The following is a 24,059-nucleotide window of genomic DNA, read 5'->3' as shown; positions in this document are numbered from 1 at the left end:
GTGCAACCCTGTCCCAAGCCTCATCTCCTGATGTCATCCACCTCAATGCTTATGCTACAATTACTGCATAACTGCAACTTTAATATTGCGTCCACTCCCACCCCCCTAAATCCCCCATTTTATTGTTACATGACCCTTGATTATTTTGACGCAAGGCTAGACATCACAGGATTATTTCCAGTACAACTGAATTTTGATGCCACTTAACACTGCTATAATATCAGCCTAACGACATCACCCCTGCACAGAAGATGAAAATTCTCATTTATCCTCATATTTATAAACCGCCTGGATGTTAAAGATGACAGCAACTCTATGTCTACCCTAAGAAATACCAGAGGAAAGCTATTATACAAATTTTGTTTGTGAAACACTGGTCAGTGAAGCCATTTGCCATCCTTCTTTCACAAAAAAATGCTAGAACAAAATATGCTGTCATTTTTTAATGAATGCCAAATATAGCAAAGAGAAGGGATGATTGATATTACCACTAACACAGTCAGACAGATTTTATATGGCAAGAGTCACAGCATTTTATGAAAATTATACGTCAACATGAAAAAATTGTATTTTGACCATTCAGAAACATTAAGGCCATTTTTCACCAGTACCTATGTTGTTGGTAGTCAAAAGCTGTGATAATTTTCGTGTGAAAAGTCACACTATTTTTTCCCCTTCCAGGAATGTAATTTAATTTAATTGTGGAGCTCATCACCACTTTCTGCTCAGTTGGTAGAAACAAAGAACGTCCTGTATGAGACAGCAGGCAACACTGCTGAACTCAAAATGGATTTAAGGATGCCACAAGTAATAATTCTCTTGCATAATAGTAGCATGAATGCACATTACATAACCCAAAATGGTTTTATTCATCCTGATTGTATTGTTGGCTTTCCTTTCACACTGCAAAGCTTGCTCAAACAGTACACAGAAATTAAAATTATACAGACTCAGGAAATCAATGTAAACTGCTCCTGCAGTATAAACAACAAGGCAAGAGTGATAGATTTTAATAGTACGAATAGCTGGAAAATAAAACTGTAGGTGCGGGGAGATTAAATGCATTCTGACAGAGGAGAAAATATTTAGCAGAAGACTGATTCAGATTTTAAAATAAACTGAACTTGAAACACAAGGTATTTTTGTGGAAGAAAAAAAAATTAAGGAAATGTTGTTACATGTTTCATAATAATTACTGTGAGCAAGCTCTATTGCCAAGCTGGTTTAATCTCTTATAAAAAGAAATAGGTTAGCAGTAAGTAAACTGCTTTCATGACCACAGCATGAATACATACCTAAAGCGCATTATAAACTTCATTTCAACGGCTGTCCTTTTTACTACCCTTTGTTTTGAAACTAAGAGACCTCTCCAGGGTGGGGCCCGAGTAGAAACAGCAGTAATAGTAAGTTAATGTTACCTAATATTAAGAGTTACCAGCTTGAACTTTTATTTAAGTTCTGAAAGAGTCCAAAAATATTAGTTCAATCGTTAGTTCAGGCCAAACTGCATTTTTACTATATTGTCTAGACATCACAGGGGATCAGATTATGGAATCTCTTCGGATTCTTCTCTTGTACACATACACCCACACACACAGAGAGGGAGTGCCTATATATAAATACATGTGTATCTATATGTACCATACCTGTGACGGCAACATCCTTGTCCCAATTCTATAGGTATCTTCTCTATGACAAATTCTGCATTTTGTATGACAAACTGCATAAGCATATGGCAACTAAACATATTGCATACCTACACAAATTACTGCGTTCTCATAACTACAGCACCCGGCCATTAACCCGTCTCTTCTGACACAGCAGAAAGCAGCATGGGTTGCGTGAGCTGGCGCTGAACCCGCTGCAGACATTCGTATTTCGTTTTAAGAATGCTATGTTGCAGCTGAACTCAAATCCTTAGGCGACAGACACAAATCAAAACACACACATAATTATGTGGAAGTATTGAGTCAGAATGCAAAATAAGTATAGCTTGCAAGTAAAGGGGAAAGAAAGAGCAAAAAATGTCAGGCTGTAAGATGAAACAGCAATAGTCCACGTTTACTGTCCGTTCTTTTTTGGGGGGGAGTGGTTGTTTAATTAGCCATCAGGAGTTAATAGCATACTTCTGTTCTTCTTTGTCCTGTTCTCTCTATGGCCACCTGATGCTTTCCGAACAAGACGACTGTTTTTGCACGAAGAAGAATGCAAGCCTCACGGTTTAAGTAAGTGTGCAAGAGTTCATTCACATTTTGTATGCTACAGGGAGCCAGCAGACCGAAAGCACAGCCAGAATCAATCTGAAGCACTCAATGGGAGGAATGCAAAAGCGTAAGATCTGACTTCCAAATGAAATACATTATCGTTACTTATGAAACTTTTCCAACAGCAGCACAATGGCTGCCACGTCAAAACGTAAGACACCATCCCTGCCCTAAAGGGGTTTTCGACTCTGAAAATACAAAACACACCACAGGTAGAGCCAGATATTACTACAAACCAAGCAAACAGACAAAAGGATGCGTAGGAATATCTTCATAATCATTTTCTTGTTGTATTTGCATGTAATATTTAAACTGGCTTCCAGATACACCTCAGGAGCATGTAGTTAACTAAGCTCTTTTGCACTGAAGACAACAGTTAATCCTGAAGGGTGTACTGAATTTGCATCCTAACACCAACAAAGCTTTGAAACGTTACCAACCTCAGCTAATAAGTTTTATCCAGGTGAATACCGTAAACAACTGAAGGACATTCTGCACTTGGTTCAAGTCAAAACAGAACCTCAAGATGATTCGATGCATGCAAGCTTTTATGCAAGTTTATGTGGGGCATAAACTAAACATAGGAGGAAATAAACCCCTAGATAGCTCTTTAACAAAGAATCATAGAATCATTTTGGTTGGAAAAGACCTTTAAGATCATTAAGTCCAATGTGTGATGGTCTGTTTCTGCTTTAGGATGTATAGATACTCAGAAGTTTCGATCATTGGTTTTTAAGAGTCGGGAAGGAGCCGCTGAGAACAGGAAGTCTAAGCCACTACATGAGAAATATCACAAGTCTCCAGTTTGAAGCCCAACAGCTACGATAACTTGAACACATCTCAAAGCATTCAGTCATTCCATACTGTTCAATCATTCCATACTGTTCAATCATTCTGAGACCTTTCAATAGAAAATGTCACTTTATAATAAAAACATGTTGTTTTACTTGCACAAAGAGCCCATGGACTCCCTAGAAAGGAAGAAACAGCTGTTGACTGGGAGGAGCCTTCACAAGGAGAAAGGCAACTACAAAGCAGCTGAGGAGGTGGGAGGGGAAAAGAAAATAATCCTTTAAATTGCTTTCAGAACAAAAAGGTGGGAAGAACATAAGAGGAAAATAGATGAAAGAATAGAATATAACAACAGGATCACCCCGCAAAAGCATTTTAAATTCCTACACCTTATTAGTGCCATTGTGGCCCAGCGGCAGCATTGCCAGGCCGTGAGCTGGAGACCCACACAGCGCTCAAAGCCACCGCGACCCACTCCGACACCGCGACCCACTCCACAGGGGAGGCACACCTCCACGTACTGCGTGGCACGCTCCCGGGGTTCTGCTGGAAGGTTTTAGGAAGGAGGAGATAAACTCTGGTGTCTCATCTCTCTTCACAGAAAGGATTAGAAGAGCCAAGCCTCTGCATCTATAAGCAGCAGAGTCTACTGCTCTCCCAAATTTCAATGGTAAAGATCATACCACAGAGTCACAGGGCATATCAGGAGGATCTTGCTCTGCTACAGAACTTTTCTTGCATGTCCGGCAGAGTAGAAGAGTTTTCTCTCTCACAGGTTTGAATCTATACAGTCATATTACAGCACAAGAGTTTGCCTCTACATTCCTACTAAATCTCAAAATGAATACTAAGTATATTACAGGTGAGAAGATTAAACCCCCAGAACAGAAGTTGGTCAGTTCAAGCCATAGAGTGAGTCATTAGCAAATGAATCCTGAGCACGGGACTCCTGACTTGCAGTACCTTTCTAAATCCAGCATCACAATTGTCCTCAAATTGGTACAACTGGGCCATTATACATAATAATTCACGTGCTCAAAACTATATGCAGCAACCAGCTTATTCTCAGTGAAGACTTCACTTCCATGGGACACAAGTGGAGCAGCAGCAGCAGCTAAGGGACCACCACCACAAATTTCCGTGGTGTTCGGAGCATGCAATAATTTCCGCACTGAAGCAGGGCTGAGCTACGCAAGGATGATTGCCAAAGTTGGGACATAAATTGGTGGCAAAGAGGAACAAGTGAAAACTCCATCAGACTGTAACCCAGTAACCTGACAGAGCAAAAGGTTAATGAGTGCTACCATGCAAAAGGCAGAAAGCTTCACACCTAAGGTGGAGGCTGCCAAAGTTTCATTTTGATTGCCAAAGCTGTTAAAGGGTAGCTACACTCTGACGGGCAACAGATGGCTTACACAAGGAAATGCAGAGAAATGTAAGAGGCCAGCAAAAAAGTCTGTTGAAAGTCCTACCCTCAAAGGTCACACTGTGGCACACAGATCAGAGAAAAGATCTGAGGGGTTAGAGTAGGCAGAACATTAAATCTTTCAGCACAACACTTGGAAGTGGCAACAAAAAGCAAACAATTCTGCAAAGCATAAATAAGGGGTACCGAAGCAAGTCAAAGGACATTATTCTTTCACTGCATAAAAGGTCTGATGAGACCACATGTAGAGTACCATACTCTGTTCTAGCTGCCTTATTTTTAAAGCGGCTATTATGAAGTTGAATGGTGTAAAGCAAAGGGCAACCCACACGATTCCTACATTTGCAGAGTCTGAAGCAGCAAGGACGCAAACTTTTGTTTTAGACGCACAACAAAAAGGCAGGATCTCAGCACCCAGGGTTCTCATTGACCAGGAGGAGGTTGTAGGACTGCTGGAAAACAGGCCCACAACAAACTCCCGTACTATGTGGCAATATGGCCCTGACATCTTCTGGACATTAAAGTTCTCATGATTCTTTTTATGAGTGCCTGTGTTCAATTTTATTCTGCCTTGTTAAGTATTTGCTGCAAACAAATTGAAACCAGAACTTTATAAACAGCAACACATAATAATTGTCGTTCTAAACTAAACTAGAGGTTTTTCCCTCTGACAATGGCCAGATGCTATAGAGGAAGGTGAAGAAATAACACCCATAACATACAGAATAACCACTCTAAAGGGAAAGACTCCTCTCAACTGCAGGAGGTGTTTGTTTTATACCTAAATTACAAAATGTTACACATCTTGAGTTTAAAAATCTCATATAGTATTCATGCATTTGTTCTCATTATCTGTATAAATGTCTAATCCTTTCTGAATCCTTCTAGACTCAGTTGGACTCAATTACTTCTTCCAGCAGCGAATCCTTCAGGTTCATTACATGCAATGTAAAATTACACATTTCTTTTTCCCCCCTCCTTGCTTTCAAAACGACCAAACACTCCCTGGAGCGTCCCTTCTCCACTCGCTGTTTTAAATGCTGTTGCTATATCCTCCTATTCATTGCCAGTATCGAGCTTCAATCCTGTGAAGATTTAGCAAATGCACTTACTGTTAAACCTGCACATCAACTAAGACATGAATTTAACAGTCCTCACCTTTTCAGTGTCTCCAAATGCTGACAATCCTTTCCCATCTGTGGATCTCTTTTCTAATTCCCTTATCTTTGACTTGAGGGAAAAAGCATCAGGAATGAGCGAGGTGCTACTGTGATCTTAGTAGTATTTTCTAATCTTAATTTCATTCCCCGTTTCAGCTTAATATTTGAGCTTGCTTTTGCAACTGCTGTTGCACAGTGGGCAAATGCTTCTGCAGAACCGTGGACTCTCAGAAGTCCAGGTCTTCTCCACAAGTGGTTTTAATTAATTCACTTCTGGTCCTAAATTGTTTCAATGTGCTGCTGTGTATTGTTAAGCAGCTGCTCCTTGCAGCATATATGCCACATGTGGAGAAGATATCCATATGATAACACTATGAAGCCACTAAATAAATATTACCATGCAACTTTGACAGCTAATTCATCTCCCTCAGAACTTTTTCTAATGCTTCAACCTCTTCAGTAACCTGAAAAAAACCAGCCTTTTTAAAGTCACATTGTCCCAGAAACACTTTTTTCATCCTCTCTTTCCCATCTCCCAAAATAAAGGGGAATTCTACCAAATCACAGACAACAGCACTGCTCCTGAGTTTTAAGCCCCACCCAAATCATACTTTTGTACTATGTTACATTACAACGTATTTCACATTGTCTGGTGAAAATTTGTGACCGTGCTTTGAAAGTTATTTGGATAAAAGATCCTGTAAGAATGCAAGATCATTATAATTTCACTTGGATATGTTTTTACCTTCCTTCTAGTCCCTAAATTATTGGTGGCAAGGTGCTGAACTGAACTACAGAGCAGCTGAGTTTATTTTGGCCCAAGGTAGAGTGGTTTCCATAAACAGTAAATGGATTTCTATGTCCAAAACATAGAATTCCTCACTATAGCTTTAAAACATCATAAAAACCCAAAACAAAACACATTCTCCTACATCTCAATAAAATTCTTATTCCAGAAGGTGCAAAAACGTAACACAGACTTTACAGTTCAGCCCTAAACGTAAACCTACGTGCCAGTGTACCACCCATGAAGAACTATGAGTTACTTCTCAAGAGCTTGTATGGCCACTGAAGATGAAGAGAGAGCATTTTGGGGGTGAATCAAGGGCAAAAGAAGTTCTGGGAGACTGCAGGGGCAAACCGTGACAACTCCCTGGAGACAAGTACTGGTCAGCTGCTCAGCCCTTTAGGAATGGGGTCCAGATGTATCCGTGTTAACTATGAGGAGATACAGAAAAGTATGCAAATAAAACATATCAAAATACCATCCCAGGGGTTCAAAGAATGGTCCGTCAACCCGGTTCCACATCCACGGGACAAAAGCAGCTTTGATGCTGTCTGAGCAATCTGCTAAGAGTATACCATTTCAAATGCAAGAGGGACACTGTTTTTCTGGTGTTAAAAAAAAAGTCTTATGCATACAGATAATATTTTTCAATCTCTGATACTATCTTAACTTAGCAACACTAAGCCATCATACGCATTTTGCCTCCGGTTTACTACACACTGGCTACAGAAAGACACTGAGTTAGCATTCATTTACCCCTTTCACACAAGGTATCCCCTTTTCTTCCAGGGGCTACGCCATGATCTGCTCACTCTTCGCTGTTCCTTCACACAGCTGCACTCCCTTACAGTGCTGGCTATAGGAAGCTATATATTTAGAAAACAGATTTCTACAGCAGTAGTAAAAGATGCAAGTTCAAAGCATGCATTTACACACTGTCACCAAACATATTTTTAATTAGCTTTACCAAGGCTAAATTTAAATCCAAGCGTGACTAACACGTTCGCAATGCTTCAGCCTGTTTCTTAAATGAAAACATCAAAACCAAAACTGGAAAACTAATGGTTTCTCCAGGGCTATTCTCTTTACAGCATCTCAGTCCAGTTCGTACGCTGCTTCTCCCAGGCTTTCCGATGACACATAGCCACATTCCTTGCCAACACTTCTTTAACCCAACAAGTGACCTAGATCTTCTAGCATTCAGAAAGAAAATGCCAGTTTCTTTGCAGAGCAAGCTGATTTTTTAATTTTTTTTTTTTAATTCCTTTCACTTATTTCTTCCTCAACAAGATAACATTCAGCAATGTCAGCAGCAACAGTTAAGATGCTACAATTCAGGGAGAACCTCCACCATCCAAGAAGCATAGTTTAAGAACAGGCATCCTGGCTATCAGAGGGATTCCCAGTGGAGATCAATTATAGCACAGGATGGCTTTATATGCCTACCTGTCACAGGTAAACTGAGAGTATGCCAAAACTAAGTTTTCCTACACAGGCAGGCTGGCTATGAGATTTCTGAAGTGCAGTCACACACAACCAGTGCAAAAACAGACCGGTGCAGTCCCCAGCAACTTTTGCTCAAGAGGCCTCCCTTACCTCTTGCTATTCCACTTAATATAACGATCATTTGTGAGAGATGCCTCTGCAGAGCCCTATAGGAAGGGAGGCTGCCCGTGTCTCCCTACTTCCGTGTAGCCTCACAGGAGTATCCTACAGCCTCAACTCAGTGTTAATAACACCGCAAGATTAAAGCACTACCACCCTGTCACCCTTTGACCACTGGGAATGGGAGGTTTTAAACTCAACTGAGAGCACGATAGTCTGCTGCAAAACCAGTTACCCTTCTAATTATGTATTTTGTATTTGGAACTGGGAAAGAAAAAGACAGTAATCTTTCAGGCTTCCATTTTAAAACTCATAGTAAGCTCAGGTTTCATTTTTGAGTGTCTGTTCCACACACACCTTCTATTACCCAGCTGATGACCGCATCAAAGAGTGCTACTTGGAATATCCCTAGAGCAGAGATCTGGGCCTGAACCGGGAAGCAAGGAGAAAAATATTCCATAAGAAGTCATTCATAAGGGCTACGATGCTATGGTACTAGCATGCCCACAACTGAAGGAAAGGAGAGGAGGAAAGAGCCTACTCAAAACCAAAAGGCAAGCTGAATGAGATGCCAAGGCTTTCTTTTTGATAACTATATACCTGTCTACAGGTCAAATCATTTGGTTCCCTCTGAAATCTCTTATCTATCTTCTTTGTGGGTCTCCAGCAGCTGACAGGCATCTTCCACCATGCAAAAATCAATGTGAGCACACCCCATCTTTCTTCCTTGACCATCTCCAAGACAGTTCCTTGGAGAAGACAGCATTCAGAACAGACAATAGTGTAACACGGTTTCTGTAGGGAGCCTGTCAGCTCTTTGGGAACCACTTTTCTGCTTCTGCCAAACATACAGTCAGAACTACACCCTCACCCTGGTCTAGGCAGTCGGGACAGACTGCAGGAACCCGATTCCAAAGAGTCTGATTTAGCCAAAAGGGACCAACATATGCTACAAATCCAGACAAAACAGCAAGCTGCAGCAAGGACCAAGATCAGCCAAGTCCTTGCCTGCTGGTTGCACAGGAAAGTACACTTGACCAGAACATCTGGGACCTAAGAGTAAGATAAAAAAGAAATCACAGAGCTGGCTCAGAAGGGCACGTGGGAGGGCAGGAGCAGGCTCAGAGAAAATTTGAGGTTTTGCATGTTCCAAAAACGTTCATGGTTCCAGGCACCATTTACATCTCAACCCATATTTAGGAGGTCAGTGTTGGAAAGAAAAAAATCCAAACTGAAACTTCTTTTATGACATACTGTTTGAGCCAGAGAGAAGGTTATGTCGTAGGTCCTAACCGGGATACAGATTAGTTAGAAGTTTTTGTAATGTATTTCTGACTGAACTCTCCAACACAAGCTTCCTGCCTGTATGTGACTGTAGAGGTGCTTAGAAGCCAAACTTGTGGCCATATGCAGTGTGCAGTGCAAGACAATCGTTCAAAATTGATTTTTAAAACACCATAAAATTGTCAGAAAAGCTTGTTATCAAATAATATCAGTGTTAAGAAAACACAAAAATATTTAATGACAGATTTGGTACTTTTCAGCTCTTCCCCTTTCAGAATTTTGAAGGTATTTAAAACACCCTTCTACAGCAGTTCATTTATAGTTTTGGAAGAACACATTCTGCTATATACCCAATGCTATAGCATTAAATACATCTTGAGACAAGTTACATTTTGAATCAATCTCTGACTGAACAAACCCCAGAGCCAAAAGTTCAGCTGTGACCAAAAAAAAGAAAGCAGAAAGAAAAGACAAGAACATGTATCTAAAATCTGCTCTAGACACGTTACTGATGTTCTGGACATTGCTGACCATGAAGGAGCATAGTATTTCTCTGTTCTCTGGATATTTAAGACTCAAAGGAAGAGTAGTCTGTGTCATCTATCAGTACAGCAAGAAACTTGATGCTTGAGTTCTGGCTCTGAAAGCTTAGCAATCATTTAAGATGTGGAGATAAGAGTCTCTATAGGTTTGGGGAACTCCCGTTCCTGGCTGCATTTCCTGTGACCTGCCCCAATAAAAACTCCAGAGGCAGAGTTCCTCACTCCTTCCTGGATAAAGGACTCTGATAGGAAAAACATTTTCAGGCCTTAGGGAGCCCCTCCTGTCTCAAAGACTCATTCCTCAGTGCTTCCCTCAGATTACTCGAGGGCTGGACACTGGTCGCCCACCCCTCCCTAACCCCTGGAAGGGTGAGATAAAGCACTCCAGCTGGTTAACAGGGAGGTCTACAAGTGTCACTTCACAGCACTTTAAAAACTCTTGTTTGCTTTTCATTTTGGTAATCTTCTCGTCCATCTGCCGTGCCACACCCATGCCTTTCACCACTCATTCTCCTGGGCACTGCATCTACTCTATTCTTCTTACACCACTGTTCCCACCCTCCTCCAATTCCACACCAACATTTTCTAACACTTCTCTGCTACTTTTCTGCGTCCACTCGTCCATATTCCTCTTCCCAGTGCATATTCAGACGTCCACACAAACAAGGCACTCTTCATCCATCTCCTCCCATCCCCACTGTACTCCTTACTCCCACCTGCCCGTCTCTCACTGTCTCAAGAACAACTTCAAATCTAAAATTTGTCCATGACCTCCTCTTCACATACTGGTCTCTCCAGCAGCAGGAGACACCAGCACCACTGTCTACTTTGAATTAACCGAGGCTTTACAGCCACACTTTTTCTTCATCAGCCTGGATAAGACCATGGGGGACTTCTACTACAAAGTAGCTGCTCCCAAACATTCCCCTCTGCAGTCTGTCTTCTCCGGACTCTCATCTTCATCTCTTACATACAACCAGCTCTGCAGAATCAACTTCCTTCTCTCTGGTTACACATCTGGATCTCTCTTTTTCTCTTGTCACAAACTCCCACATTTATCCCCTCAAAAAATGCAACTTCCTTATCAATGACCTACCCCAATCCTCCCCTTTGCTGCACGCTTTCTTGCTCTTGGATTTCCTCTTGGCTTAGAAACATACAATTGGAGGATGCGGTGTTCTGCTATCAAAGGAAATTACCTTATAATCCTCTTCACCAACTGATCCAGCGCCAATGGTGACGCTGTTGGGTTCTTTGCTTCCTTCACTCTTGCTGGAGTGCCACTCCACTATCTCATTGCCCCAACAACTTGAAACTTTCTTCTAATTTCTAACAATTCATACACCAGTCTACAGCTGGTGTGAATGGTTCTTTGCCCTCCCTTGTGCTTACTTCATGGGGTTTTTTAATAGGTATTATTCATGTACTCCCTAAATCTTCATTTTGTTAACCTAACTAAGCTATAGTCTTCTGATTATAATCGGACATATACATCATTTTCTTGATGATCCCAAAAGTCCTCTCCTGTCTCCCTTCCAGTTTAAATCAACTTTTTAAAAAGGGCCAGAATTACAGACTGTGAGCCAGGATGGTCTACAAGGGGGTTCGCACTTCCCATCTCTGCTGCCAAGAATCTAAAACAACTGAGCATCACATTTCTGTTTTGCATCATGCTCGTGGCTCATGTATCCTGTGATTGACTAATACACCTAAAGTTGGAAGGGATGAGGACAAAAAAATATCCTATAGCAGAAATTGGTTTAATTCATTCACAAACACACTTTTTCATTCTGTGCTACTTAATTTCAACCCACTTCCATTACAATAATCCTGAACATCAGCCTCTAGGATATGTTTTCTTCCTCTGCCAGACCACTGGATTTTGTCAGCATGCTTCTGCTTTTATGTCACTGACTCTAATGAACACATGACAGCAGTTCAGTTGCAGGACTGACCCAGGCAGAGCTCCTGTAGGCACCTCTCTCCAGACCAACAGTCCCTCTTTCATCTTGAGCTGCAGCAGCAGCTCTTCTTCAACAGCTCCTTCACCAACCTTGTAATTCCTCAGTCTCTCCAGAGGTTAATTTTTTCAAGTGATTTCAAGAGTAGACTTTCAAACAAACAGATAAAACTCACAGCCTTTTAAAATCCTTTTAAAAGAGGATCAGTTATCTCTGCAAGACAAACATCTCCTACCTACCTCCTCACACCTTCTCCAACCCAAATACAGGGGCCACCGCTGTTCTCCAGTCATACAATGTCACTCCTGACTTGACAGATGAATTCAAACTCCCTGCTGCTCAACTATCATTTCATATACCAGTTCCTTTGTAGCTCTGGGCTGGACACTACCAGCTGCCCAGCATGGGCACACATCAAGCTCTTTGGCAAAGACAAAACACAAAGTAAAAGCCCCGTATGCCATCATTACCATCAACCTCCAGGTTCACCTTTGTAATCTTTATAGAAAATAGGCAAAAATTTATTTAGATTTTTGGGTTATATGTAGATTAACTTTAATTCCCATCTCAATCTCTCTGTGAAGCAGACTTTTTTTTGTTGTTGTTGTTCTCACATGGCTGACAAACTTTTAGCCATTTGTTCTCATTTGCTTTGTAAGGCTTGACTTTTGGCAACTCTTATTTTAACTCTCAGATGCAGCTTTCTCTGCTGACAAGAGTTTTTCTCTATTTGTCAAAACCTAATTAAAAAAAAAATATTTTTAGGTGGTTATTCCTGCACCCTTCTCTGAAAGGTTTTTTTTCCCCTTATTCAAACTAGAAGTCAAGGTAGCGTCTCTTTGACTAGAAGTCAAAGCTAAGCATCTCACAGACCTCCTCTATTTACATTTCTGCAGAATGTAATCATTTCCTGAAAACCAATTTAAGGCAAACTCTACTGACACAGCATCACCTCCTATTGGATCACTCTTATTTGATGAGGGAATCAGCTGGCAATAATATCTACTGCCTTGGTTCAATTCTTGCCAGTTGCCAAGAGCATTCATTCAACCAGGCAGCCTTAAACCATCCCCTCACTTGCCTCTTCGCTGTTTATACGGTCATTCATTTTCTTCCTGCCTTATTGTCTTAAGCCATTCATTCTTTTCTCTTTCCATCACTGTAAGGCCCATTCTGCCAGCCCCTAGCTCTGGTGCAGCTTCAGTGTATGCTTCTACTGGCATCTGGCACAAACACAACCACCAGGCCAATTACCTTCACTAGAAAGGCCTTTTTTCCTTCTCCTCCTTCTTTGATTTTGTCCACTCCATAGTCAAGCAATTTCAGTATTTAAATTTAATCTCATTCCACATCTGCAATTCCCAGCTCCTCAAATTCTCCAGCCCTTGTTCCCCTTCGCAAAGGACCCCTTGAGCAATTCTCATTTCCACCACGCCACAAGTGCAGAAGTTTCTTCCCTGTGGTGATCCTCTAATCCTTTCACTTGTCTGGTGGATCCCATCCCACTTCATACTGCTTTGTCTTGTACCTTTTGCCTCCCATATCCCATCACTCTCCTAGTCAAAATCTCTTTCAGTCTCCCACCTCTTAAACATTCCCCCCATCTCTCCACTTACTTCTCTACCTGCTGCTTTTTCTTTTCAACTACCTGTTTGCTTTTCAGTTTACTGTTTACAATAAATGACTGACTGGAGTTCACCTCTCCCAATGTCATTCATACTCCATCAGCACACTGCTCCTGGTAACAGAAATTCAGGTGTTTAGCAGCTGATCTACTTCTACAGCCACTGCTTTACTGTTCTTATCTGCTTCTGGCTACAGTATGATTCAGCTTGTCTCTGTTTCATTTCATGGGTGTCAGTTCAAAAAATCCCACAGAACTCTACACTTTTCACCTGCCTTTTCTTCATGGACAATAGCACCATCCTGTTTGACACACAGTGTGCCAGCCTCCCTACAGGCTGTCTTTACATCCTCAGAGGTAAGCTGAATCTCATTTTTCAGGTTCTTTCTGTGTCACGGTTTTAAAATACAACCTTCTCTTTCTAGCCATGTCATTAAATTCCTTGCTGCACTCTCAAACCTTCTGTTCCTTTTTCTCTTGCATGATGCAATGCCATTCAAAACAATGCTGAATGTCCACTCAGAAGCCTGCTCTAGAAAGCATTCTCCTCATCCTCTCTTTTGAGGGTATCATCCATCTATACAAATCTCTACTTCTCCATCCTTCTCTCTCACAATAAAGTTAGGCCAGGTATCTTGGTTTCCATGGTCTTTGTGGCTTGGTCCCAATCTCCACATCATCTCTCTCAAGATCCTGCAGACCTCTCAAGGTCTATCCTGGAGACACCAAAACCCACTTTGTTTTCAAAAAACGCCTTCATGCTTTCTCTTGTTGAGCCTATCGTGTTTGGGAAGTATTCTCTCTCAACATCTCCAGAAGTTACACTTGACTTTTGAAGTTTTGTTAAGACTCTCCATTGCCTTGATGTCTACAAATAACTTGAGAAAAATCAGACTGTTGCAAAATTGATATCACTGCCTCAGATACCAATCATCAGCTGAGACAACATATGTGGACAGACAAGCCTCACTGGATATTTAGTCTGTAAGTTCTTTTTAGTCAGGATAGTGCTTTTGTGCAGCACCTATCACAATACTGAGCTACTACTACTAGGGCTTTTAATATTTCATAATCCTATAATGCCTAAAGTCTTACACTTCATTAAATATTTAGTGACTAAGTATTTAGGGACAAAACTAGTAGCTATTATTTAAATTTAAATAATTATTAATGTAAAGCTAGGAAATTTGGTGTTTACTCAAAAGCTTCATGCTTTTGAAAGTTATGGAACTGCCGATGACTGTGTAAGTTACAGCCTGTTTGTCTTTTTCGTTTATTATTTGTAGAAGTTTGAAACACAAGACAGACATTTCTGTATTTAAATAGACATGTGTTTATGGTGCTTAAGATGTAATCTTATGATTGGCTTTCAAACAGACCACTCTCCCATAACAGGGCCAACCATTCAAGAACCCTGGATGGGTTCTCAGGATAAAGAATTTTAAGAAAAGTTTATTGGACTTCTTGAAACATAAAAGATCAAGGTTCATTCACTTACTGGTAACTGTACAAGAATGTATTTAAGCAAGATTTCAAGCTTCTCAGTAATTAAAGGAATTGGTAATAAATCCCAACACACTCAGAATAAGTAAGACCTTTTATACTCCTTTCAACACAAGTTCTACAAAATTTTCAGTTAGATCTGCATTTCTCTCAGACACATCAAATCATTTACCACTTCAGCTGAAAAGCCTCCAAATCACTCTATGAATGCACCAAGAACTAACCACACTGGATCAAACCCCTACACTAACACCACACAGTACTTAATATCCACATGCAACATCAAGGTTTCAAAAGACTTGGGCTTTCCAAGTCACAAGGAACTCAACCTGCACCAATAAACCAGGAGAAGCTCAGGGCCTCAGAGAAGGTCAAACTGCTCAGTAGGTCTTTACAGGACACAAACTGACATTGAAAAAGTAAGTCACTTTTTAAAAAGTAAATCCACACTTGCATATAATCAGTAACAGTTACTATATTTGTTACAATGAAGGCTCAATACTTGCTGATGTACAAATAGGTTGTTCCTGTACTCTTCAATTGACCTTGAGTCTTCAACCTAAGCCTGACTTAGAGCATCATCAGAAAAATTAAGACTGACATTAATAAACCCAATATCTTACTAATTTAGTCCTATGAATCTCAAACCATAGAAAAAAAAAATTATAAACCCCTATAAACTCCAGATTAAAAAAAAAATAAATCACCTGATGACAATTATAAGAGAGACAATTATGCTTTTCAAGGCAAAACTGCTGGGGGCAGGGTTGGCTATTCATAAATAATGTTCTGGGTTAGAGGCTATTTATTGACTTCAGAACCACAGTAAAGCCATTAATAAAACAAGATCACAAAAAGAGCTTAAAATACTTTATGTTCTGAAGAGCTTAAGGGAAACAAACAGCCCATATGTTTAAAAATATTTTTAAATAATACACATGAGATTTTTTGCTCATGAAAGACACCAGCCTGGAAGCTGAAGTCACCAATTTATGCCCTGAACAGGTGCGGACTTCTGACATGCTGCCTCCTCCTGCCCCACAAACAGGGCTTGATTCTGGCCTGAAAAAACTAACACTAGCCACAGAAAGTCAAAAGTCACTTCCGTGACCTTGCAGTCCCTCACCCTCCTATTAAGATCGGCACCATCAGCTGCAGCAATGATCTTCAGGAACACACAGGCACTCTTCCTTTGAGAATATGACCAAGATCTGGCAAACTCCTACTTGCATGGAACAACACAGCCAAAACAGGATAAAATTCTACTTTACTAAAGTATGCTTACGAGGCACAGGCATGTTCAAAATGATCTCCACCTCTTACACAAAACCACCAGGTGGGAAATTTACAGGAGCTCAAAAATACTTGCTAATATTTTTCCTGGTAAAAAACCCAGGAGGCAGAGATGGGAAATCTGCCACTCAGAGGAAGCAGATTCAAAACTATCTGTTCTGATTAGAACTCTATGTTCTTCTTGGAAACATGGGAAGGGGAGATTCTAAGCACTATCTGTATGCAGGACAGAATTTGCTTGTCTTTCTTGACTGTGGTTTCAGCACTGCTGTATTGTTTTGTCATGGAACTTCACAAGAAAACTATTTGGTATAGATCTCTGGGCGGTTTTAAAAGTCTTTAAAATACCAATCTGGATGCTACATCAAACCAAGTTCTTATATAATTGCCTTTGATCTCAAAGAAAATACATAAACCTAACAAAATAATGTGAAAGCTATAGCCACCTCCTGAAGATCTGGCTCAAACTGCCACAGCTGCACTGATTCCAACAAAGTGAGGACATTTTATATCAGCTGGGGACTTGGCCTGACAAAGGTGAAGGCACTCAGCAGCATGCCAGATTGAGTGCGTGTGCATTTAAGCTCATTTTACTTACCACTAAAGCCCTCATGCTTTGAAATACACCTTTGAAAAACAGTACAGAGCTGTAATTCTTGCAGAATTGCAGACAACTAATTTTGCATCTGGCTGAGAAAGCAATACAAAAACAAGACCCAAACCTATATTCACTTAAGTTTTGAAGAAGTTTCTGCTAACTTTTGAGAGACCTTCATTAGTCAAAACACCAGGACTATTTGTTTGAAAGACCTGAGATAGGTTCCTAACAGCAGAAACAAGCCATAGCCCAGTCTGAACAAACTGTTAAATGTTCAGCTTCTCAGGCCATAAGCTAAGATCCTTATTTCTGCACTAAGCACAATCCGATCCATGGCCACAACTGGTCAAATCTTTTTACATGCCAAGAAAAGAGGAAGAACACAAGGACAGAGTTATTTCAGATGACCCAGACAGACGACTTCAGTGTTTTGGTTTTTTTTAAACAGCAAGAGCAGTCAGTGCTCAAAGTTAATATCATAACAATTCATGTGGAATTCAGCTCCCTGGAGCAGGCTCCAAAGTCCATGAGCAGCCTTCCAAAACGCCACTGCGCCAGCTTTACTTACCCCTAGCCATCTTGCTCCTTTGTTGGCAGCCTGCTGAATCTGCACTTTTTTCAGGGTGACTTGGTAAACAGCTCCCTCTTCCACCTCTTCACCCCAGTCTTGACTTGTGCTCTGCCAGGAACAGGGGAAAGAAAAAAAAAGTAAGAGAGAAAGGAACTTTTCCCCCTCTTCTACTAACCACAATCTATACCAGGTGCTCCACTGCTTCATGCAGAGCTGAGGGCAGAAGATGGGCTGCACAAAGTAAATATGACAATCAAAGCAATACAGGATACTTTTAGATTGAGGGAACACTGGAGATATTCTTGGCAAGCTCTCCTTTCCTGTGGTATCAAGATACCCTGACTTTCCATTTAACTATTTTTCCTAGACTAGCACATATTTTAAATAGTTGCATAAAGTCTTTTCTAAGGAAATAGTTTGGTTTTGATTAGCAGTCTTCTCTTCCCTCTCCCACCCCCCTTTTCTAAAGCAATTAATCTCTTTGGCCTTTCATTTATGGAAGGAATTGCACTTTTTAAAACTGTTGAATTACTTAGGCAGACAGCCTTTAAACTTTGAAGCTAACAAGCATTTAAAATACAGCAACCCTTTATTTCTTTTGACAGGAGGGATCTAAAGCGCTTGTGGTTTGCTTTTCCAAAACCTATTATTTCAAGCTACAAAAAAACTTTACAGAGTCGAGGCTTTAAAACTCACAAATAATAGAAAGCGGATTAAAAAAAAAAGAAAAAAAGAAAAAAGAAAGAAGTGCAACGTCTTCCAAACTTTAACCGAACATGTGCTGCAATGACTCCTCATTTCCTAGATTATTAGCCGTACAAAAGAGCACAAGCCGCCGCACCGCAGACAGAAAACATGCATTTGAGTTTCTCCAAAGGGCTAACTTTCCTCTCTGGAGCACTCTCTTCATCCTCCCCGTGTCAGGCACACGCACACGTACAGTTACTCGTGAAGATAAGCATCCCTCAGAAGCGAGGAAGAGCAGAGCGGCTCCGGGAAGCAGCGGGCGGCGAGGCTGGCCACCCCGGCTCCCCGCCGACATCGGCACCCCGCGGGCAGGGGAAGGGGGGGGGGGGGGGGGGAACGGGGACACCCGGTTACCATTTTAGCTTTCCACAGCAATTTCATTCTCTGTGCCTTCCCGGGCGCCTCGACGGGGCACACCGCCGCTGCCGCCGCTGCTCCGCCCTGTCAGCGGCCGCCGCGGGCCGGGCCGGGCCGAGCCGAGCCGTGCGGCCCCTCGGCTCCGCGGCGCGGGAGGCGGGAGAGCGGGCGGCCGCTCCAGGCCCCGCCTCGGCCCGGCCCCGGCCCCGCCGAGGGGCTTCCTGTTTATCGCGGGCAGCCCCAGCCGAAAAGTTACGGAGGGTTCAGTCGTCAGTGCCCAGAGCCGCGCCGGGACCGGCAGCTCCCCGGGGGACGCTGCTTGAAGCGTTCATCCACCCCCGCCCCGCTGTCCCTGTAAGAGGGACAAGGTGCGGAGCGTCCTGCTCGGTTTCCAGCGGGGACGAGGCACGAAGGAAACGCCTCCCTCCCAGCCATCGCCCGGGTGTAGCCCCGCACCGGCGCGCTGGCACGGCAGAGAGGAGCGGCGGTGCCCGGGCAGGTGCGGAGAGCCGCGGGACGGGGCGCCTTGGGGGCTCCCTGCCCGCTCCTGGCGGGTTTTGAATAAAAGAAAAAAACCAAGTACACAAGCGGCAGGAATTTTAAGCCAGGCTTAATTTTAAAAACTTATTTCTACAGATTTGAAAGTTAGGAAATTAAACCTCATAGTAAACCCCAACACCGCTGGGAGCGGCGCTACTCTTACGTTGTCGATGTCCTGCTCTGCAGAGGCGTGAGGAGCCTGCCCGGCACTCACCCACCCCGCAATTCAGGTGGCTCAGGAGCAGAGAAAGGGCCTTCCTCTTCCTCCTCCTGCCCTGGGACAGCCTGGCTGGCTGGACAAGAGGACCCCACCACGCTGGGGAGTAGCCCCAGACCCCCGCAGCCCCCTGCAATCCCACCCTGTGATCATCAGCAGAAAACCTGCCTGATAGGGAGGTACAAAGAGCAGGGACAGGGGATGTGCAGATCCGTGGTACCAGGTAAGAAACCCGTGATAAACAGTAGAGCAGTGAGGAGCAAGGAGCAGAGATAGGGGCTGCATGTTCAGAGATGTGGAGGGGAACAGGGCTGAGTTCCCAATCTGGGGAGATAAGGTTAAGGGTGATGGGAAACAGGAGGCATGGAAAGCATTCCGACCCATCTGACCTGTACAGCTGGCATCAGGAAACAAATCCCAACTCTTTTCACCTGTCTTGCCTCAAGAGAATGACTCTTCCTCTTCAAGAAGAAAAGTTTCTGATACTGATTCTGTAATCAATAAATTATAGTCTATCGTATTTCCCACCTACTTCTTTGTATAGGCTAAACCCACAATATCCTTATTTTTCTCCTGTGGGAGTCCCTTGCTCGCAGACAAGCCTGTACAAACCGCGACCCTCTGCACTGTACAAGCACTAGCTGCAGACCTCAGCACGCTAACACAAGGATCTCAGACCACCTCCAGAACACTAATTTCAGTTGCCTCTTGAGCTGTCTTTAGTTACCTGGCTTTTTGGACTTATAAATGAAAGCAGAGAGGAGTTGAACACACAAATTACTCTATAAGTCAATGAAAACAGTAAGAATTGAACCAGAAAGTTCCAGTCTCCTGAACCTCGGTGCTAACAGCCAGTATATTAACATACTTATCCACAAGTGTTACTACCAATTATCTCAGGAGCAGTGCTGGTTCAGAGAGACCATTATCACTTGCAGCTGTTAACATGAGGAAGCATATGAAAGCAAAGAACATTATTTTAAGCTACAAAACCAAGATTGAATTGTGTTGTCACGGGTCAACTGATCTGATTATTTGCCAGGCTGTGCATTTAGTTTATTTGTGTAATACTGAAGTGATCCAGAATATGCTGAGGCAGATACAGACTTTAATAATCTGACTAAAATGTTTTGTAGCATCAAAATCAAAGTCTAGATTTTCCAAAGTCCTTTGGCTTCTCCTGTAAAACCTCACAGAGCATTTTGAATGCTTTAGATTTTGCAAACCCGTTTTCCACATCATAATTTTTAGGTGCAAAACCCAGAGTCTGCATTGAATTCATGTAGCTAGCCCAGCAGGCGTGCAAGCAGCTTCAGAACAAATTGCTATTGAACAGGACAAACATATGTTAGCGTGTGAAAATGGATATCCAGCTACAAGGAATATAACACCAAATAATTATTCTGCATTTAAATAAAAGCTTTGTCAGTGCGACAATAAGCGCGCTAGTGCCACTACCATTATTTTGGATGGCAGTCACCAAAACCTGGCAGTTATTTCTAACTACTTCTTTAATAGGAAGAAAATGGCAGAGTTAATACAGTGGGAAGGAGCACACATATTCGACCCAATTTAGCTTCTGTTGAATCACCCATTTCGGACGGGGTCCTTAGGGAACACCTTCTCATGGAGAGACAAGCTCAGGACATTTCTTTCAAGGTAGGGCATGGATGATGTTTCTGAATCCTCTCGGTCACTGACAAGTGACAGAGAGAAGCTCTGTCAGGAAGGAATGCCAGATGAACTCATCCAGTTTAGCATGCAGCAAAAAACTACCCTTTTTATTAATTAGATTTGCCATTAGTCCTGCTTAGAGTTAGACTGTTTTCCAGATTATTTTTAGTGAGATACGGTGCCCAGGCTTTGTAACATTAAACACAGATTCACCTTTCTAAAAAACCCCCAAACCTAAATCACAGTGAAAGGTTAGAGGAGGGGCAATAATCAGGCACGTGATTCCGTAGTATCCTCCTTTTGTAACAGCCTTTTGAATTTACACGTTGTCTTTCATCCTAACAGACCACAAGGGTTGCACAAACACGATACTGTGTAAACTGCACGCCTGGGCTGCTGAACAAGAACCCGCAACACGCACCATGGCATGCCGGGCAGTGAGGGGAGGCAACGTTTTGGCCAAGTTGATGAGGTCTACATGGCAAATTGTTGCTATCTGGGTTTTTCCAGCATCATCTACCCTTTGCTGTCGTGGGTGCTAAATGCACTTGTGAAGGTAGATATACTTAAGAGGCAGCTATTTCCCAGCCTAACGGATTTCCGAGTGAGCCTTCAAGACGATACATTTACAAAGTATTTACATTTACAATGGGATAGTTGGTGGTGGACAATGGTTCTGTGGTGTCCTGTCAGTTGATCCAGGAGGGAATATCAGAATTAGCCTGAAGGAAAAATTAATTGTCTGTGCTGAGAGATATTGCTCTTTAAGGATGAGGCAACTCCCCCCCCAATATTAAAATAGTCTGTCTTGAAATCTTAATCTAGTTATTTTGTTTACTCATCCCTTAAATTAGTTTACATGATTAAGCTTCTAGAAATTGTTTCCATTAATTAGTTTAGCTGCAAGGGGAAAACTGCAAGATGGCCAGGACAACACACAGTGCAACTTAGTCTGGCAAATTAATTTAATCTTTCTTTAGCCCCTACCGAGCATGCCAGTTCAGAAAAGCACGTAAGCAGTAGCTTTACCTTAGCATGAGCTTAAAACACTCACATCAAAGGAACTAAATTCTTAAGATTCTTTGATGAACTGGAGCCTAGACCCTGAAATCAAAGTGAATCGCAGGTTCAAACCTCCATGGGACCGAGTCTTCTCCCCACCAGAATTACATCAAACATTGCATTGCAAAAAGCTCAGCAATCACATTTTCAACAGATTTTCAGTGAAAAACTGTTTATCCAAATCCTCTGCCAATTCTAATATTTGCAGTTTTCTAGTTCCTTGGAAGTCTGGATTCTATCGATAACCACCTCACTGGGGAAAAGGATATTTGTAGGCTGGGGTGGTATCTTCATTAAAGCAGCTGACAGGGGATGGGATAGCGTTTTCCAACATAGGGTGCCTTTCTTATGCCACAGTATTTGCTTCTTTCCAGCTAAACAAAGAGGTCAGTTTAAATATACTACCTCTTTTGACAGAGCTTGTCTGTATATCTATCATCAGATCTCATAGCTACAACAATGTTGTTACACGGAGTACAAGAAATTTCTCTGGGACTGGTAGAATCTTTCAAAGTGAATGAAACATACTGTACTGACTACAAATTTAACAGAAGGACACGTTTTAACTCTGACTCCTGTCGTTAACTTTTACCAAAACATGCATGTCTGTGTATGTATACATACCATATATGTATTTATTTGGTCTTTTCAAGAGAAAGGATTATACTCAGTCTCGGCTTCTAAAAATCTGCCTTAAATCCAAACACCGATTAGTTAATACTGTGAAGGAGGAAAAGCATATGAAACATTTAACTTCCCTTTAGCTGCATTCTAAGACCATTATGTAGTGTTCAACCGCTTATTAGAGACCAAGAGACAGGATCAGAATGCACAGGAAAACGTGAAGACAAAGCAGGCTCTGATTATTCTAAAAGATGTTCTGTAAAGATTTCAAGGACCAAAGGAGGCATGAAAATGAGTAAGAACAGTCTGTAACTCAGTTTAGTGGAACTGCTGTTTCGCTCTTTCGACAGACTTTAATCACAATACCGATCTATACCAATGAACCACACTCACGGTCAATGTTGTGTTAAATATTTGGTTCTTTCCAAATCATGTTCACATGCAATAACTACATTCCTGCCATAATCAAGCAGGAATAATAATAAATCTGAGCATGTATTCCCTCCCCCTCACAACAAGACAGACATACAAATTGACTTGTGAATGCAACCTTACAGTTCTCAGAGTGAAATATTATATATAAGAAAATACTTTGAGGTCTGGAAAGTTCTCAAACTGCAGATCATTGACCACTTACAGCCCAACAAGAACTTGCCGACTGTCCACAGAGAAATAAGTTAGTCACAGAGTGATGATTTTTCCTTGTTTTCAGCTGTTGCTACAGCTGGCATGCAGATGCTTTCATGAGAAGACAAAGCAAAAGACCTATAAACCAGCTGGAAATAAAGAACAGCTAGTCTTACTGCCTCTGCTAAGGGCCTAACAGAAGGAGATGAGGAAGCAGAAGTCAGAGATACCCAAACAAGGAAAATATTCGGGAGAGCAAAGGAAAAGGACAAAGTAATCAGGTGATGTAAGAATCATCCCAGACAGCTTCTTCATGAAAGAAAGGCATCAGGCAGCCTAACAGAAAAGAAGCCAGGTACCAGAGATCTGCATGCAAATTAGTTTCACTGGGAAGGGATGCGCAGTGGGAGATGGGAAAGAAAAACACACGACACTTTTTTTTTTTCCAAAAAAGGGAAAACACTCCTTGCATTACAAAAAAATGTAAGTTAGGCCATGTTTTCAAGATGTTCCTTTCAATGGCAGTGCCAGTTCAAGCATTTTCCACTCCCTGGTGCTTGTTTGTGCTAGAACTGTTTGCATGTTGGATACGCTAGACATTGTTCCAATATTACCTTTTTTTTTTAAAGAAGCAATGGCTACCACATCAAGGCCACTACCTATATGTGTGCAACTGTGACTTGGAAGAGAGGAATCCACGAGACAGTCTGGCTGTTCATCCTGTAGAAAATACAAGAATCTATCATATAGAATAAAGCCTGTCCAAAGAGACACCCCTGCAATGGATGATGCATTACAAGT

At 41.9% G+C, this 24,059-nt stretch overlaps 1 protein-coding gene across 1 annotated transcript in view; it reads right to left on the bottom strand.

Moving 5' to 3' along the window:
• RGL1 (ral guanine nucleotide dissociation stimulator like 1) overlaps window positions 1-18,709 on the bottom strand; it is a 79,816-nt gene extending 61,107 nt beyond the window's left edge. The window contains exons 1-2 of the mRNA XM_075760535.1: window positions 18,512-18,709; window positions 17,408-17,518 (exon numbers count right to left, since the gene is read on the bottom strand). Coding sequence (XP_075616650.1) covers window positions 17,408-17,518; window positions 18,512-18,538 — 138 coding nt within the window. The 5' untranslated portion in view covers window positions 18,539-18,709. The remainder of the gene's footprint in view (window positions 1-17,407; window positions 17,519-18,511) is intronic.
• Between the last annotated feature and the right edge of the window lie 5,350 nt (window positions 18,710-24,059).

This window comes from Balearica regulorum, chromosome 8, assembly GCF_011004875.1.
Source record: "Balearica regulorum gibbericeps isolate bBalReg1 chromosome 8, bBalReg1.pri, whole genome shotgun sequence".
Lineage (NCBI taxonomy): Eukaryota > Metazoa > Chordata > Aves > Gruiformes > Gruidae > Balearica > Balearica regulorum.
Note: the sequence above shows the minus strand (reverse complement) of the source record. Positions and strands in the feature narration are given on the sequence as shown.